Source organism: Peromyscus eremicus, chromosome 17, assembly GCF_949786415.1.
Source record: "Peromyscus eremicus chromosome 17, PerEre_H2_v1, whole genome shotgun sequence".
Lineage (NCBI taxonomy): Eukaryota > Metazoa > Chordata > Mammalia > Rodentia > Cricetidae > Peromyscus > Peromyscus eremicus.
In genome coordinates, this window is record NC_081433.1 from 13470938 (window position 1) to 13489844 (window position 18907).

The 18907-nt window shown below is 39.8% G+C and overlaps 1 protein-coding gene across 1 annotated transcript in view; it reads left to right on the plus strand.

Annotated features, from left to right (window-relative positions):
• The window catches only part of Agpat5 (1-acylglycerol-3-phosphate O-acyltransferase 5), a 32621-nt gene extending 18742 nt beyond the window's left edge, over positions 1-13879 (plus strand). The window contains exons 5-8 of the mRNA XM_059244995.1: positions 6126-6216; positions 9015-9176; positions 10695-10818; positions 13647-13879. Coding sequence (XP_059100978.1) covers positions 6126-6216; positions 9015-9176; positions 10695-10818; positions 13647-13872 — 603 coding nt within the window. The 3' untranslated portion in view covers positions 13873-13879. The remainder of the gene's footprint in view (positions 1-6125; positions 6217-9014; positions 9177-10694; positions 10819-13646) is intronic.
• The last annotated feature ends 5028 nt before the right edge of the window (positions 13880-18907 follow it).

An 18907-nucleotide genomic window follows, 5' to 3' on the forward strand; every position in this document is an offset into this window, starting at 1 on the left:
GTACATAGTCGCAGTTGAGAAGAGAGTCCAGAAGTTTAAGGCTGCCCTTTGCTCATTCTTTTCTTGCCAGGCACTTCAGGTTTAACCTCCTCCTCCTTTGTGACCACCTGCCTCGTGTCCATGACAACACCATGATAAATACCAATTTTTGGCCAGCAGCAAAGAAGTTAGTATGTGTAGCCAACATTAAAAAGTTTCATTTATTTATTTGTTTTGGTTTTTTGTTTTTTTGTCACAGGGTTTCTTTGCATAGCCCTGGCTGTCTTGGAACTTGCTCTGTAGACTAGGCTGGCCTCAAAATCAGAGATCTGCTTGTGTCTGCCTCCCAAGTGCTAGAATTAAAGGCATGCACTACCACTGCCTAGCTGAATATTTTTAATAAAGGGAGAAGAAAAATATTATGAATCCAGGAGGGGGTACAAGAAAAAAGAATTGTGATTTTCAATTAATAGAGTGGTTGGCCTTATTTATATAGTATAACAGACAAACTTAGAGAAAGATTGTTGGAATAAGATTTGAAACTAGCCCACTCTTGGCAACTGCCCTAAGAATGTTTATTTTGCATGCTTTTTTAATTTATTCTTCTGTCATACAATACATCCCAACTACAGTTTCCCCTCCCTCCACTCCTGCCAGTTATCCAAACACACACACCTCCCCTCTCCCCCAGATTCATTCCTTCTCTGTTTCTTTTCCAAAAAGAGCAGGCCTCCCAGGGATATCAACAGAACACAGTATAACAAGACTAGGCACAAACCCCTGTATCAAGGTTGGGCAAGGCAACCCAGTAGGAGGAAAAGGGTCCCAAGAGCAGACAAAAGAGTCAGAGACACCCCCCACTTCCACTGTTAGGAGTCCCACCAAAACACCAAGCTAACAACCACAACATATATGTAGAGGACCTAGTGCAGACCCGTGCAGGCTCTGTGTCACTTTCTTCGTACCATCATAAGCTAAGAAGTCCCAATAGTGTATTTACCCTATTTACTCTTATGAACAGACTCAGTTTGCCTCATTCCTGGTTGGGTAACCTGGACTCCTCCCCAAAGCCATTCATCCATCAAGATTTGAGTTCCTTTTCCAAAGATACACCAGATGCCACTCATCTGAGCACTCTTCCCATATACTGTAGGACCGGCTGCCTCTCAGCAGAGAGGGCCATTAGACCCACCCTCAGCAATGCCTTAGGGACACATGCTCAGTGCCTCTGTGGGCCATTTCCACTTACAGTAGAAAATGCAGTTTGCCTTGTTAACTCTTAACACGCCTATAAAGAGCCCTTCCTTGCCCTTATACCTAGCTGGGAAGATAATCTACTCACCAACTCCACTCTGTGCAACCCAGTCAGCTCTACCATGCCTGTCAGGACCCATAAATTTTATACCTGAATTCAGACTGGTGAATCCACATCACTCATTCCACGCTTTCTTCTAAATCAACAGTTCTAGCCTGAATGTCAGACTCTGTGCCCAAGCCTAGTCCTGTCAGCCCTGTCCAGAGTAACTCTAACCTTCAGGATTAGACCAGATCTATATCCTGTATACCAGCCCAGTTCCCTTTATCACCTGAGTTCATCTCTTCCATGCCATATCCAGTGTTCAGGCTCAACCCTCTGCACATAGGGTGGACTTTCCCAGCTTCCTTCATTCATGTCAAATACAGAAACAACAAAAGAGGTCCGCATGCCCAGGCCTCATCACATAAACAAAAACATTATATGTGATACTTTGCAAGACAATCTCCACTTGAGGCTCAGATACTTGAAAACTTGGTTCTCATGTAGTCACAGATTACATCAGTTTAGGAAGCATGGCTTTGCTAGAGAGAGTGTATAACTGGGGAAGGGCTTTGAGATTTAAAAGCCCCACACTATTCCCTGTTGTTCGAATCTTAGACGGTCTTTTAATAAAAACCCAGAGCCAGATATAAGGATGAAAGCTGAAAGATTAGAGAGGCAGAACAGCCAGCCACTAGCTCTTACCTCTACGAAATCTTCAGCCTGAAGAGAGTGAATTCCTGTTTCTTCACACCTTATATACCTTTCTCTGCCCAGACATTACTTCCTGGGATTAAAGGTGTGTGTGCTTCCCAGTACTGGGATTAAAGGTGTGTGCCACCACTGCCTGACCTCTATGTCTAATCTAGTGGCTGGCTCTGTCCCCTGATCCCCAGGCAAGTTTATTAGGGTACACATTACCACAATTTCCAGTCCAAACTCTGCTACCTGCTTTAAGTTTGAGACATGAACTCTCACTCTTCCTGATGTCTTATCTCCTATCTACTTCCACAATTCCCTACCATGGTTGATCCCTTTCCTCCTGGAATCCGAAACCAAAATAAATACTTCTGCCTTAAAAACAAACAAACAACGACAAATTTGGCAATGATAATGGATTTTAAAGAGTCTTCTCTGGTTGGGCAAAAACCTAATATATTTGTGTGGACACTGTATTGCTTTCTTATTGGTATGACTAAATACCTGACAAGAAGCAAGGTAAAGGAAGAAGGAGGTATTTGGATGTGTGGTTTGGGGGTACCATGACTGAGAAGGCATGGCAACAGCTGTGGCAGCAAGAGCCTTCCTGCTCAGATCTCTGTGGGTCTGGGGACAGGACAGGAAGCAAGACCAGGCTGTAAATCTGAGTTCCACTTCTTCCAGTGGGGTACCATGTCTTGAAGGTTCCACAGTTCCCAAAACAGCACCTGCCACCTGGAAACCAAATGTTCACATTCCTGAGCCTGTGGTGGATATTTTACATCCTAACTGGCACATTTCATCCCTAGCCCTATAAGTTCATGGCCATCTTATAATGCAAAATGCTTCCAGTCCAACTTAAATTCTTATGGTCTTATAATTCCAACACTTCAAAACTACAAAGCTTGCTAAGACTCAAGGCAGATTGGCAGATTGTTATTTGTAAGCCCCTGTAAAATTTAAAAAAAAAAAAATCAAGGTACATACTTCAATATATAATAGCACAGAATAAACATTGTTATTCTAAAAAAGGAATTGGGAGCACAAGGAAAGATCAGATCAAAGCAAGACTGAAACCCATCATTGTAAACACCAAACACTGGAGTTCCGTGTCTGCCAACTTGTTTTCTTGGCATCATGGGAGCTCTACTGGGCCTGGGTAGACCCACACCTTTCCGGCTGTGTTACCAGCAATGCACATTCAGCCTCTCTTGTTAGTCTGGCTCTCTCCAGTGCCTGTAGCTTTCCTGGGTCAATATCCCTCACTTTTGGAGTCTCCATTACAACTTAGGGCTTCTTCTTTATAGTTTCACATAACAGCTCACTCAGGAGCTCCATGCAGGGAATCAGCTCTGCTACATGCTTGTCTGATTGGCTTTCTGGAGCCTGTGTACAAGCCTCCATTACTTCTTCATTTCACTTTTAATGCCTGGTGTGTGTACAGACCAGTACCAACTTGATGCTGCTACCAAAATCTACTGCTCTTTGGAGAAACAGCCTGGACCCGTTGGACCACAGTGGCCTTTGAAATGTAACTTCAAAATATACTTTCCTAAGTGATTTTGTTTTCGAGGAGATAATCCCTGCTGAGGCTTTTTCAGTTCAAACTCTCTCCTCTCAGATGAATTTGCTATTTTGTAAGCTGGACCCTTCCATGGATGGGAATCTTTTGCCCTGAGGGCATCCTTTGTCTTGGTGAAGAATATGAGGTTTTTCTGTACCATCATTAACCTCTAATGTAGCTGCTTTCTTCACACCTATTTTGTCTGCAGCTTTAAACTTGCTCACATTCCTTTCATTCCCAAAGCACATATTTTCCCCCACATCTTTCTGTTCTTTCTCACTGTAAATCTGACCAAGAGTGGTGAGCAGTAATAATGCCAGAGCCTGGATACTATTGTCTTGAGAGTTCCTTCACCAAACATATTAATCCATTGCTTTTTAATTCAGCCTAACTCATATTATCAGGAAATGGGTAAAATGCAGCCAGATTCTTTCTAGAATGTAATAAAAGCAGTCTCTTGGCACAATTCCCAATCTTTATTGTTTCTTATGAAACATCATGAACCTGGCCCCACTGTTTGCATTTCTCTCATCCAGATTTTCTAAACTATCATCAGATTGGCCAATCAAGCTCTGGTTACAATGTTTAGGGGTTCTCTACATAATAGCTCCAAAATCTTCCACATTCTACCCTCAAACATCTGTAAAGGCCTAAAACCAAATGCCTAAGAGCCATGGGTCAGGTTTACCATAGCAAGAACACCACTCTCTGTACTAATTTTCTGTATTACCCACTCTGCTTGGTGCCCTAGTTAAATTTCTAAGAAGCAACTTGAGAGAAGGCTTTATTTTGGCCTGTGCTTTGTTGGTATGTCTCATCATGCAGAGTGGCACTGTGACAGAGCTGAGGCCACCAGAGAATGATACTGTTTGCTCACGTCTGGGTAGGACAGGAAGTGGAACTGGGTTATATTCTCAAGGCCTGCCTCTCTGTGACTTCCTTCAGTTAGGCCCTATACTTTAGAGGCTCCACAACCTCCCAACATAATGCTACAGCTGGAGATCAGCTGTTCACAATGCCAGACAGCCCTTGGAGACAAAAGGAGCTGCAAATGGAGAGTTGCAGAGATGCTGTTGTACATTATACTAGCTTTTCAGATGAATCACTGCATTTCTTTGTAGGCTTGTTTCATAAACAAATTTATATTCTCCTATAGGTTCATTTAGTAGGAGTTTTATATCCACAGATTGCTCAGGAAAAACACTGCTTCTTATACTGGCTGTGTAGGGAAATAGTATTGTTGGGGATCATTTGAGCATGGATAAATGGACATAGTTTCCTCTCATGAATCCCTATCCTATTGTTTTCTATATTATTGTGTTTACTTAGTGAGTTTGTCTGTTGGCCACCAATTAAAAAGTGTTTTTACATCACTCAGGTCTCAAGTAGAAGTTTTCTTGTTACATGGCCTTAATATTTTTATTTTTACTTTCCTAAGATATTAAATATAAAAGCATATTAATTGATGACAGTATCTATCTTGATACTTTGTTTTGTTTGCAGATATTGCATTCTCAGTTTTATGTATGAGTATGACATGGCTTAAAGTAAATGATGTAAAAAGCACTCAGAGAGCTCTATAAAATGGAATATTGTAGGAGCCTTTTGAAACGCAAATACTAAATTCATAAGCAGTTTTCAGATAGATGTACTGTTAGCCTTGATACTTAAGGACATTGCTAGCTACACTCCTGTAATGGTGGAAGATTGAAGGTTGGATATGATGAGTCTTCTCTGTGTGTGTTTGTGCAGACATACAGCAGATTCCACTAACATGTAGAGTTAATATATGCTAATAAAATTTTAATATATGCAAAAATAAAATGTCATGTGTAGCTAGAGTTTTCCTGCCTTGCCCACAGTCAGGACAAATCTCTGTCACCTGCCAGTCCCACAGCCGCTCAGACCCAACCAAGTAAACACAGAGACTTATATTGCTTACAAACTGTATGGCCGTGGCAGGCTTCTTGCTAACCGTTCTTATATCTTAAACTAATCCATTTCTATAAATCTATACCTTGCCACGTGGCTCGTGGCTTACCGGCATCTTCACATGCTGCTTGTCATGGTGGCGGCTGGCAGTGTCTCTCTGACTCAGCCTTCCACTTCCCAGAATTCTCTTTTCTGCCTGTCCCGCCTATCCTTCCTGCCTGGCTACTGGCCAATCAGTGTTTTATTTACTAACCAATCAGAGCAACATATTTGACATACAGAACATCCCACAGCAGTCATGGTTTATTTTTGGGAACTGGAGGTGGGTGATCATTAATCACAGGGCAGCATTTTGTGTCCAGATTTTATATTAGTGACTAAATAGCATGTTCTAAAACTTTTTAAAACAGTTTTAGATTTTTAAAGATTGGCTTTACCATAAATGTAGAGCTACATTTTATTATAGCCCATGTTGTGGTCGGCCTTAAATTGAATCTGCATTTGGGTCACTCTGCTAAAACTAAAGGTTGTTTGTACATGAATACACATTTTCTCACCATATGAAACACTACCACAACAGTAACAGTTCGAATTGCTTAGTCAGTGCTAACAACAGTGGACTCACACAAACTAAAGTTCATTTATGCCCCACAGATGTATCTTGTGATTTTTCCAGAGGGAACAAGGTATAACAGAACACAGACAAAACTCCTTTCAGCCAGCCAGGCATTTGCTGCTCAACGAGGTAAGTCAAAATTTGACTATATTCAGAAAAATACTTTTTAAGGAGAATGATCTTTGTTTTCTTTAGATTCTTTCTTCCTAGAGAACATCTGTTTCTTCCTTTTTTTTTTTTTTCTTTTTAAGATTACTTATCTATTTATTTATTATGTATACAGTGTTCTGCTTGCATGTCAGAAGAGGGCACCAGATCTCATTGTAGATGATTGTGAGCCACCATGTGTGATTGCTGGAAATTGAACTCAGGACCTCTGGAAGAGCTCCTAACCTCTGAGCCATCTCCAGTCCATGAGAATATGTGTTTCTCATAAGAACTGAATGAAAGAATGTCTGATCTTTTACAGAGTTAAGTAGATTCTTAGTAATTTGTGTTGTAGAGGTTAGATTCACATGCTTGCTGTGGCACATATTCCCATGATGTGAATTGGGTTAAAATGTAAGTAAATGGTTATTCGGAGAAAGTGCACTTTTGTGAGTGACTCAGTATAAAAACTGGTGTATAACAAAAATAAACATACACAAATATATATGTATCATACAGAAATACAGGTGTATGTGTAATAATCAGAGAGTGGATGTCAGATGCCCAGCAGGCAGGTCTGTTAGTGATGGCTAAGCTAATGTTGAGAGGCACAGTAGAAAGACCAAGAAGACTGGATTTGCTCACTCTGTGAAGACAGAGCTCATTATGTGCCATAGCTGTATGTTTAAGAAGCATGTGTTAGGGAGCAAACCCATGTGCTATCTCTGCCATCTCACTAGCCCCACTGAGCCCATTTATTTCTGCCTCTCATTTCTGAAACATCAGCAACCCTATTTGTTTTCTCCTTTCTCTGGCCATTAAGAACATCATGAACTCTCTGCTGTCTTAGTTAGGATTCCCATTACTTTGATAAAATACCATGACCCAAAGCAACCTGAGGAGGAAAGGGTTTGTTTCAGCCTATAGTTCTACATCATAGTCCATCTTTGAGGGCAGACAGCAGAAATTCAAACAGGCAGGAACCTGGAGGCAAGCACTGATGCAGAGACCATGGAGGAGTGCTGCTCGTTGGCTTACTCCTCATGACTTGATCAACTTGCTTTCTTATAGCCCCTAGGACCACCATCCTAAATGTGGCATTACCCACCATGAGCTGGGCCCTCCCACATTGGTCATCAATCAAAAAAAAAAAAATGCACTCTAGGCTGGCCTACAGGAGGCATTTTCTTAATTGACAGCCCCTCTTCCCAAATGACTCTAACCTGTGTGTAGTTACCCAGCCACCACTGTGTTTCTGAGGGTGTACCTTGACCAAAGGGTTTAGTAGTTTTGTTTTATTTTGGTTTTGGTTTTTGAGACAGTTTCTCTGTGTTGTCTTGGCTGTCCTGGAACTCGCTCTGTACACCAGGCTGGCCTCCCAAGTGCTGGGATTAAAGGCATGCGCCACCACCGCCTGGCTTGATTATTAGTTTTTTAAAATTAGTCCATAAAATATGGGTTCATTATGGCATTTTCGTACAAGTCCCTTAAGTCTATGTTTAGGAATTGGATAAATACACTATGAAGGATCAGTTAGCTAATGACTTCACATTTCAGGAGAGTATGTACCACATCATGCTTCAGAACTGAGAAGCACTTGGTTGGGATCACAATTCTTTCTGCATGAAGACTAGAGGGGACATGCTATCTGACTTGGGATGGAGGTTTCCTTCTGTGTAATCACAGAAGGCCTAGGCTTTGTCTTAGTTGTAGACATAGTTTGTGTGGTTGGAATAATTGAACATTAGTGGACTGGGTGTTAATAGGTACAGACAGGCAAGAATTTTCTGTGAGTTTTTTCTCCTCATATGTTGACACCACATCTAACCCTCCTTTTGGATTTCCAGTCCTAATCATCTAATAAAAATACTGGTTGAGCCAGAAATGGTAGTGCATCCCTGTGATCCCAGCGCCTAGATCTAAGGTGGGAGGATCAGAAATTTGAGGCCAGCCTGGGTCTGTAAAAAAAAAAAAAAAAAAAAAAATCTGGTTAAGGTAACATGCAAGTTTGACAGTGTATGTTTATCAAAGTTCTGAGACTGGATGGCCTCCAGTAGCAAAGAAGGACTTAGCTGACAAGAAATGTTCCCCAGCTTGGTTGACTTTTCAGACTTTGGTACAAGTTTGTGAATAAATTATACTCCTTCTGCCCTGGGGACTGAAGTCAGACATGTGGTTGTGGGAATCGTTTTCTTTCCCACACCACCCTGCATTTTAAAAATTCTTCTGTAGACAGTCCCACCATACTGTAGCTATTCTTCCTTATGTAGCCACTTTCCCTGGAGAGAGGCAGTAGAAACTTCAAATCCAGTTCTCCCTAATCACTGTTCAGATTACATAGTAAGACCTAGTGTTTCCTGTGAAATTGTCAGTCCACACTCAAGTCAAGAAGAGGAAGCAGCAGAAGAAAGTGGAGGGAATGATGAATTCTTCTCCTAAGAAAATTTGAGTGATTGGCAAGATGTTGTTTACCTTCTGTGGTATCTTTCCTGCCAGGGTTACCAAAGAGAAGGGTCCCAGTGGGTCATAAGCTTCCTGAGGACCACCTTCCATCAGGAGGTCTCATTCATGTAGTAGGTTAATGAATATATGTTCAGTGCGTTTTGACCTAAGAAAAGATGGTAAGGCAGGAGAGCATTCTAAGCATATAGCCACCTCATAGATGTGAGGTTAGGGCATAAACTTTAATTCCTGTCTTTTTGTGGTAGCTGGTAAGTAATTTAGATATTGAACTTAATGTATTCCTAATCATGACCGCACTGAATCCACCTGCTTTCTAGGCCTTCCAGTATTAAAGCACGTGCTGACACCAAGAATAAAGGCAACTCACGTTGCTTTTGATTCTATGAAGAATCATTTAGATGCAATTTACGATGTCACAGTGGTTTATGAAGGGATTGAGACAGGGTCAGGAAAATACTCAAACTCACCGTCCATGACTGGTAAGTCCATATTTCCGTGTATTGGAGGCTGAGTAGTACATGATACAGGTAAGATATAAACTCTTTTCTTTTCTATCTTTCTTGTTTTAATTGGTGAGTGTACTCACTGCTTTACTGGGAAAGTATGGTGTCTTGCTATTTAGCTCTAGCCTCGAATTTGCAATCCTCCTGATTCAGCCACCCCTGTGTTAAGATTGTATAGCCCCGCAGATGGCTTCCTTTATTTATTTCACTTACTGGTGGGTACTAATGTATATCATTTGAAATTTCACTCATCATTCTAAATTTCACGTGTCTGATGAGTCTGTGGAGGTCTTTAACCTGGCTTCTTTCTGCCAGAGGTTCACATATGAAACTGGAAAGATCTACAAAGATATGAGGACAAGCTGCTCAGCTAGCAGTGTCAAGGAGTACAGTGATGGTCAGTGTAGCCTTGATCCTTCTTCTTTTGTGCTTTTTTGTTTTGTTTGGCTTGGTTTGGTTTTATTTTTCAATACAGGGTCCCACTGTGTTGCTCTGGCTCTTCCTGGAACTCAACTATGTAGACCAAGCTGCCCTGGAGCTCGAGCTACTACACCCAGCACCCCCCCTCCCCCTTAATGCTTTTTGTCTCGAACCTTCTTTATAGCATGTTTGGGAAGGACATTTGTATTACTGGACAAGAAGACATTGTGCCTTTTCAAGCATGTGCTAGATTTTAACCAAAGGGGTTTGAGTGAGAAAAGTTTAGGTAACTGTAGCCACAAAGTCAATATTTGAACATGGGAACAGGTGAAAAAAGGAGTGGTGAAAGATTCTGGCCCCTGTCAGAGTATTCGTTTTAGAGAGATGGGAAAGAGGAGAGAGACATTCGCCACATGTGAAGAGCTCTGTTATAATCCCAGTACTACGGAGGAAGAGGCAGAAGGCAGACGTGCTCTAAGAAATGTCTGCACACCAGTGTGATGAAGACTTCAAGTTTATCTTTTAAAACATCTGCAGTCCCTGGCTCCACACATTGCTTTTGCATTAAATACTTTTCTAGCACTCGTCTTTATCTTCATGTTAAGCTGTAGGAACATGAAGCAGTTTGATGGTCAAAACCAGCCAGCTTCCTTACATACTTTGAGGAAGGAATTGGCTTTGAAAGTAAGAGAGAAAACATTAAAACATAAAATACTTTTAACTGTTTTAAAAATTAGTTTTTAAGTTAGTATACAAAGTGATAGGTTTCATTAGGACATTTCCATTAGGAGGGCTGGCTGCTTCTCGAGTTCGGCTGTTAGAGTCAGTGATAGCCGGCACAGAGTTAGCAAGTGCTGTGGGCTAATATGGATGGATTTCTCAACCTGAGCTTAATACTGCAAGTCATGAGTTTATAGTTGTTTTGTTTTTTGGTTTTTTTTTTGTTTGTTTGTTTGTTTGTTTTTCCAGCTTTTTGGGTCTTTATTGCTTTGTTTTCATTGTAAGTTACATTATATAATCATGAAGATTAATTACTAGAGTAGTAAGACCTGAAATCTTTTTCTTCTTTGTTAGAGTTTCTCTGCAAACAGTGTCCCAAACTTCATATTCACTTTGATCGTATAGACAAAAATGAAGTTCCAGAGGAACAAGAACACATGAAAAAATGGCTTCATGAGCGTTTTGAGATAAAAGATAAGTAAGTGGTAACAGTTCCAGCATTCAGAAACTGCAGTTCAACTAAATTTCACTATCGTAACCAATTTGAAAAGGAGGTGTTTTCATTATTTAGGAAATACTAATTAAACTTGCATAGATAAGGCCTTACATACTTCCTATGTAACACATTTAATGGTACATTGCCCTTGTATAAAAATTAACTTTAACATTTCTACATCAGTACAGCTTTTGGTTTCTGTACAGTGACATCACGGTCAACTGGGAGGCCTTTTTCAAAAGCTAATGGCACAGCTAAAGTGAAACTAACGTTTGTATTGTTTCAAGAATGTTTTTGATGAACTCGGGTTAAATCTTACTCTGTCCTTACGTGCTCTAATTTTAAACTGTTATGAGTCACTGTAAAGATCATGTCATGGTAGCCTACCTGTAGTGTTATCTGGGCAGTAGGCTGCTCTGGGATAAGATGTAGGAAGAGCCTTTCTTCTGTGCTATCTACACAAGGAACAGCAAGGCTATGGACATGGAGACTTTGAAGTACAGGTGAGCACAACACCAGTATGCTGTGGGAAGAGCAAGGACAGTTGATATTTATATAATGATATTGTCTCCTTTCTTGAGTTAGTAAAAAAAATACTGCAAGTATAGCCGTTTGAAAATGAAACTTCATATTAGTTTTATGCATTGCGTTGTCAAGTGTTAGTACCTGACATAGTTTTTCAGCCCATCAATTCAAGATCGCTTTGGTGATGGGAACAGTTTAAGAAGACTTATGTATCTTTTTTTTTTTTTTTGGTTTTTCGAGACAGGGTTTCTCTGTGTAGCTTTGCGCCTTTCCTGGAACTCACTTGGTAGCCCAGGCTGGCCTCGAACTCACAGAGATCCACCTGGCTCTGCCTCCCGAGTGCTGGGATTAAAGGCATGCGCCACCACTGCCCGGCGACTTATGTATCTTAATATGAAAGTGTATTTTCAGAAAAGGACTGGACAGTGTTTAATATCCACCTGTTTGTGTTACAGGCACTTAACATGTGTAGCTGGTTTTTTTTTAATTCTTTGGATCTTTTGCTCTTTGGAAGCTCGCCACCCAGCTCCCAAATAAATCACAGGGAGGCTTATTCTTTCTTATGAATGCCCGGCCTTAGGTTGGCTTGTTTCTAGCCAGCTTTTTCTAACTTAAATTATCCTATCTACTTTAGGTCCTCTGGGCTTTTACCTTTTTCTCTTTCTGTATACCTTTCTTCTTACTCCGTGGCTTGCTGTTTGGCTGAGTAGCTGGCCCCTGGAGCCCTCTTCTCTTCCTTTCTTTTGTACGTCAGTCTTTTCCTCCTAGATTTTTCCTCCTATCTATCCTCTCTGCCTGCCAGCCAGCCCTGCCTGTTCTTTCTCCTGCCTCGCTATTGGCTGTTCAGCTCTTTATTAGACCATCAGGTGTTTTAGACAGGCACAGTAACACGGCTTCACAGAGTCAAGCAAATGCAACATAAGATAATGCAACACACCTTTGCATCATTAAACAAATGTTCCACAGCATAAACAAATGTAACACACCTTAAAATAATATTCTACAACAAACATATACTCATCATTACCTCTATGAATGTGCCCATAAGACAATAGGAATACTTCCTGTGTTGCATGTGCTGCAGCTATAATCTTACATGTTTTAAGTCAGAGGGGAGAATGAATGAACTATTGTCTCATCTGTTTTTATAATTACATGGGAATAAGAACTTTGGGGAGGTGTCTTAGTCACTGTTCTGTTGCTGCGAGGAGACACCATGACCAAAGCAACTCTTAAAAGAGAAAGAATTTAATTAGGTACTTCCTTCTGGCTTCAGAGGTTTAGACCGTTATCATCTTGATGGGGAGCATGGGAACATTCATACAGGAATGGTGCTAGAGAAGTAGTTGAGAGTTAAGTTCTGATCTATAGGCAATAGAGACTGAACCTGGCATGGGCTTTTGAAACCTCAAAGCCCACCCCCAGTGACATACTTCTTCTAACAGGGCCACACCTACTCATCCAAATAGTCACCATTCCCTGGTGACTAAACATTCAAATATATGAACCTGTGGGGGACATTCTTGTTCAAACTGCCACAAGATGAAAACTCCATGTATGTTGTAAGAATTTCTTTTCTTTAACTTCTTTGAAAGCTTATTTTTAGAGATTAGATCTAGGGGCTCACACATGATAGGCAAGTGCTCTGCTATTGAGCTACAGCCTCAACCCTTTTCTTGACTTCTCATGGGCTGAGAGCTATGGGAGGAAGGGGTGAAAGTAGTCACTAGTCATATCAGTCGGGTTGCTATAGCTTCTTACAGATGGAGCAGAATGGGGCTGGAGTGGTTGGTGGCTCAGCAGTTAAGAGCTCTCTCTGCCAAAGGACCTGGGTTCATTTCCCAGCACCCACATGTTGGCTCACAATTGTCTGTAACTCCTATTTCAGTGGATCTGACACCCTCTCTGGCCTCTGCAGGCACTAGACACGCACACACATGGTACACACACAAGCAAAACACCCATACACATAAAATAAAAGCAAGTGTGTGTGTGTGTGTGTGTGTGTGTGTGTGTGTATCTCCCAAAGTCTTCATCAAAGGCTTAAACCACGTGTTTTGTGTTTCACCTCCTGTGTGGTAAGGATAGACTACGATACTGTAAACCAGTAGTGAGCGCCCTGCCGAGCTATCGCTGATGTCTCTTCTCCTACCTGGGTTTTCTAAGGAACTGTCCTTGCTCAGCAAGTAATTAGTATCCAGTAGATAATTTTTGTTTGCTTGTTTCAACACCAAAATGTCCAAAACTGAAAGTATCAATTCTGTTGTTTTTCATTCTGGCCACAGGTTGCTCATAGAATTCTATGATTCACCAGATCCAGAAAGAAGAAACAAATTTCCTGGGAAAAGTGTTCATTCCAGACTAAGTGTCAAGAAGACTCTACCGTCAGTGTTGGTCTTGGGTAGTCTGACTGCTGTCATGCTTATGACGGAGTCTGGAAGGAAACTGTATGTGGGCACCTGGCTGTATGGAACCCTCCTGGGCTGCCTATGGTTTGTTATTAAAACATAAGCAAGGAGAGGGCTCCAGTCATGTCTCTTACTGATGGCTACACATTACGTCACATTGTTTCCTGAATTATATAAGAAGTTTTTTAAAAGCCTTGTTGATTGAACACTGGATAAAATAGAATTAGTGACCACAGCCAACATGCGGTTGATTTGGGGCAAACACTCGTGGCTTTTCAGGTGCTGGGATTGCTGGAAACATGAACGTTAAGTGGAGTTTATGCTATTTTTCATGTTCTTCATGAACTGATATCCACTTGTGAAGATTATTTGGATTATATAATTTGATGTTGTTTGTAATTCAGATGGCTGTATTTTAACATTACTTTGTAGCATATTTCACTATATTGGTTATCTTCCATTTTGATTACTGGGCAGCTCAAACTCTTTATCACTAAAGTATTTTATATTTTGAAGCTATGTGATGCTGGGTTTTCGTTAAATTTTGCAAGTCAATGAAAGATACTGTAATTATGTGTTGAGATGTTCAAAGAAAAAGATGAGAAATATTCATGGCAAAAAAGATCTGTCTATTGTATATTTTTATTATATTGCTCTATTTAGCTACTTTTCTTTATATTTACAAAATAACAAACATTTCTAATATTTATTAAAATTGCTTAAGTTGCATACCCCCCATTCTACAGAGAATAATGTGTAAAGTGTCAGAATAGAGTTGAAGCTCTGTTATAACTGTCTCATTTGGCAGAGCTTTAAATATCCCAGCGTCATCTGTGCTGTGAGTGCTTATAAACTGAGGTTCCCTGTTTCTTTCATATCAGACTGGACATCCACAGGGCTCTAGGTGGGGGAGGTTGGCCAGCATCCTGACTCTGTCCTAGCACGTGCCTTCTGCCTGTCTTCCTCTGCTTTGGCACTGCATTTGGTCTGAGCGTGTGCACTCTGGTCGCTTGCTGCTTGTTCCAGCCCCTGCCCTCTGGCTTGGTGTCCTGCAGTGGTGCTGTTCATTGTCTGGGTGCAGGCAGTGCTGCCCGGCTCAGAGGGCGTTTCCCTGGCTCCTGTGGGTAAGCCTCCTTGGCTGCTACAGAAGCGGTTTGCATTTGTTTATGTCAAGAAATATCAGGATTGGGTAAACGTCATTTCTCTTTAGTTTTCATGCACCCACACTGTTGATACATATCACCTGTGAACAAGAGCTACCTTCCAGGACCAAATCACACTGTTCTCAGTTGTAGAACAGTGTATCCTATGGAAGGAGGCTTACTAAAATTTGATTTGCTGTATTTTTATGTTGTGATTTAAGCATGATTGCCTACTAGTCTTTTAAGGTAACATTTCTGCATACGTCATACAGATTTTTGTCACAAAATTATTATACCAATGATCAAGTTGAAATAGACCATTTTAATCACAATAAATTTTTTTTAATTGAGGGAAAATTTGCCTCTTATATTGTTTTCCTAAAACCAGAAAATGAGCCGTTTTAAATGTCTTTGAAGTGTCATGTGCTGTCACTTGGTTTCTGTGTTTGTATATTCATATATGGATATGTATATTCACATAAATATGTATATCCGTATATATATGAATATGCATATCCATATACGAGTATGTATATTCACATATGGATATACATGTTCACATGTGGATATGTATATTCATATACAATACACATACATCCACAGAATATAGTGGCCTAAAAACAAAAAAACTTGTTCATCATGTTACTGTGCCGAATTGTAATCATCTTTTACTTAAAAAATGAAGTGGAGATCAATCTTACATCTTAGATAAATATATTTTCTTAGCGGTCCTATTAAAGCTTATTTTGACCAGATCAAAATCAGTAAAAGTTATGAGACTTTAGACATGGCTGAGGGCTGGAGAAGCAGCTCAGCAGTTAAGAGCAATTGCCGTTCTTGCAGAGGGTTCAGTTCCCAGCGCCTGCACGGAGGCTCACAAAAACCTATAATTCCAGCTCAGTTGGAATCAGACACATTCTCTGGCCTCTGTGAAGAGCCACATGCACATGCATACATACATACATATAAATTAAAACAGATCTTTAAATATTATGTATGTGCTGTGCATTTGAATTTTAGAAGACAGCACCATTAGAATTACATGGGTATAACTGGTTCTTATTAAACAGAGCAAAGCGGTCTGCATATGATCTTTTGAACATTAGCACTGTACTTACTCTTCTTGAGAGCAGTCAATGTGGTAATTGGAAATAAATTGTATCAAAATGTTTGAAAAATTAGAAGCATCTCTCAACATGTTAATTTTGACTTGACATAACTATTTTCTGAAAATTAACATGAATTAATATGAATTAACATGAATTAATATAAATTAATATGAATCCTTTCACATAATATAATTTAAGATTTTATTTATATTACTGTTGAATTGCAGCTTAGGGGCTACAATAGCTTTTCTTTATAAGAGTGCCATCAGTGTGCATGCTTTTATGTTTTTCATAAAGGGTATTTGGATGAAAGTAAGAAAATAAAATCTCTCATTACTCTCATGTCTGTGCTGTCTAACATTTCATGACTCAGGTATGCATAAAAGGTTTAGTGGTTAGTTCTGCATTCCAACTTTATAAAGCTACAATATTTTTTAAATATTGAATAAAGTTAAAAAAAAATACATTGAAATACCCAAACAGTGAAGCAATACGATAGTTGGACTATATTAGCTAATTTTCCTACTTTAGAGGATATGTGCCTGTGTTTGTGGTTGGCAGTTCAGGGATCAGCAGGTGACCCCCGGGAAGCATGTCAGGTGTCATTCAACAAGGCTGTAAATAAAAGTGCTAATCTGGCCAGTTCTTAGACACTTGGTGGCTTCTTCCATATTTTTTTTCTATGTGATTTTCTTTTTTACTTAGAGTAGTACCAGTTTTTCTTTATTGTTTATATATACGTTATTTTCCCCTTTATAATATAAAATGCTTTATCAACCAAATGACCTAACTAGATTAGCTATTAAGAAAAGAACTAGAGGGGCTGGAGAGATGGCTCAGAGGTTAAGAGCACTAGCTGCTCTTCCAGAGGTCCCGAGTTCAATTCCCAGCACCCACATGGTGGCTCTCAACCATCTGTAATGAGATCTTGTGCCCTCTTCTGGTGTGCAGACATAATGCAGGCAAAAAACTGTATACATAAATAAATAAATAAATCTTTTTAAAAAAAAAAAAAGAAAAGAAAAAAACTAGAAATTAAAATCTGCCAAAATGTAGGCATAAAGTAACTGACTCCTAATTGTGTACCAGATTCACATTTGAGACAGAAATGTCTCACAAGATAGTAAGGTCAAGTGTAAAATATTAAAAATGAGTTTTAACCTTACAAATTGTTTTTGAAGTGCTGAGATTGAAGACTGGGTATAAGGTTTTCTGGCAGGTTCTCCAGCACTGGTTTATGGAATGTTAACGTATCTACAGGCAAGCTGGTGTCTCCTTGTTGTCTTCTAGACTGAAGATTGCCTGACTTAAAATATTACTAGTTGCATAAAATTTGCATTATAGGCTGAATATGTAATATTTAAGCATTAGTGTGAAAATCTACTCTGATGAAAGTAATATTTGGTATATTCAGCTAATTTGATATTATGTAGGGTAAAGTATTTATGTGATTGACTGAATTTAAAATGTTTTATTCAGCTATCATGGATAAAGGCTGTGTGTTGTGGCACATGGCTGCCGTCAAAGTACTCAGAAAACCCAGGCAGGAGGATAGCTGCAATTTGAGGTCAGCCTGCTCTACGTAGCAAGTTCCGGACTAGCCAGGACTCCGTACTGAGATCCTCTTCACCCTGTCCACACAGACAAAAGAAATTATATAGAGAATCACTTTGAATTTAGGTGCAGTGTTTTTGTTAAGATTTTGTTTGAGGGGCTGGAGACATGGCTCAGAGGTTAAGAGCGCTGGCTGCCCTTCCAGAGGGCCAGGTTTGATTCTCAGAACTCACATGGCAGTAACTGAAGTTACAATTTGTAACTCCAGTTCCAGGGGATCTGATACTCTCACACAGACACACATGCAGGCAAAACACAAGCACACATAAAATAAAAATAAATAAGTTATAAAAAGTGTTTAAAAATATTTAATTTGATGTGTATTTTTAGTTTGCATATGCTGAGGTAGATCTGTTGTTTTTGGTAAACAGGGAGTCATACATGGAGTTTTATTAGAGACCAGAAATCTACCTGTCATAATGTACCTTATATAACACTTATATGTATTATTTATGTAATTTAACTACACTTGATTGTTACCCAAGCAGAGAAGTTCCCTGGAAGAGCTGCTTCCAATAGAAATCTGCCATCAGAGCAGATGCTCAGTATATACCTTTTGATGATGAGACAGGCCAATGTTTCCTCCAGGCTATTGGTTTGTGATTTATGTCTGAATAAATAAATAACAAAGATATGTTCTACAATTTTATAAATCCTCATCTGTAAAACAAAATGGGAATGCTGCTGACACAATCTGTTTCTGAAGTGATCAAGTAATCAAGTTCTGAAGTAATCAAGAAGTACTTGATAACTGCATTTCCTTATGCAGCTTCAGAATAAATCCTGAAAGAGTCCCTGGGTTCACTGGTGCTTTGTAATTCAGCACAAGGGAAAATACAAACCTCAATTTTTTTGATAATAAAAATCTACTGACAAAAAGTTATATTGTTAGATAAAATGTGTTTATGTTTTATGTGTATATGTATGTTTTATTGCCAGGTGTAGCTATAAAGCCATATTATTTCAGATATGTATTTTGTTGGAGATTTGCTGAGTGTTCACTGTGTGCCAGGCACTGCTGAACCTCTTGTAGGCACCACCCTGTCTGATCCATGAGTAGTGAGTCTGCAGGCAGGCCACTACATGTTGAGTCCTTCTACCACTGGGTAGCCATCCAACCTTGGACAACTTTAAATAAACTGTGCCCCGATTTTATCACCTGTAGAACATTGCTAAGATGTTAGCCACAAAGGATTGTTGAAACCAAATGAGCTACTACAGATAAAGCAGCTGATGCAGAGCATCGGGAGAACACAGCAGATGTTAATGCAGG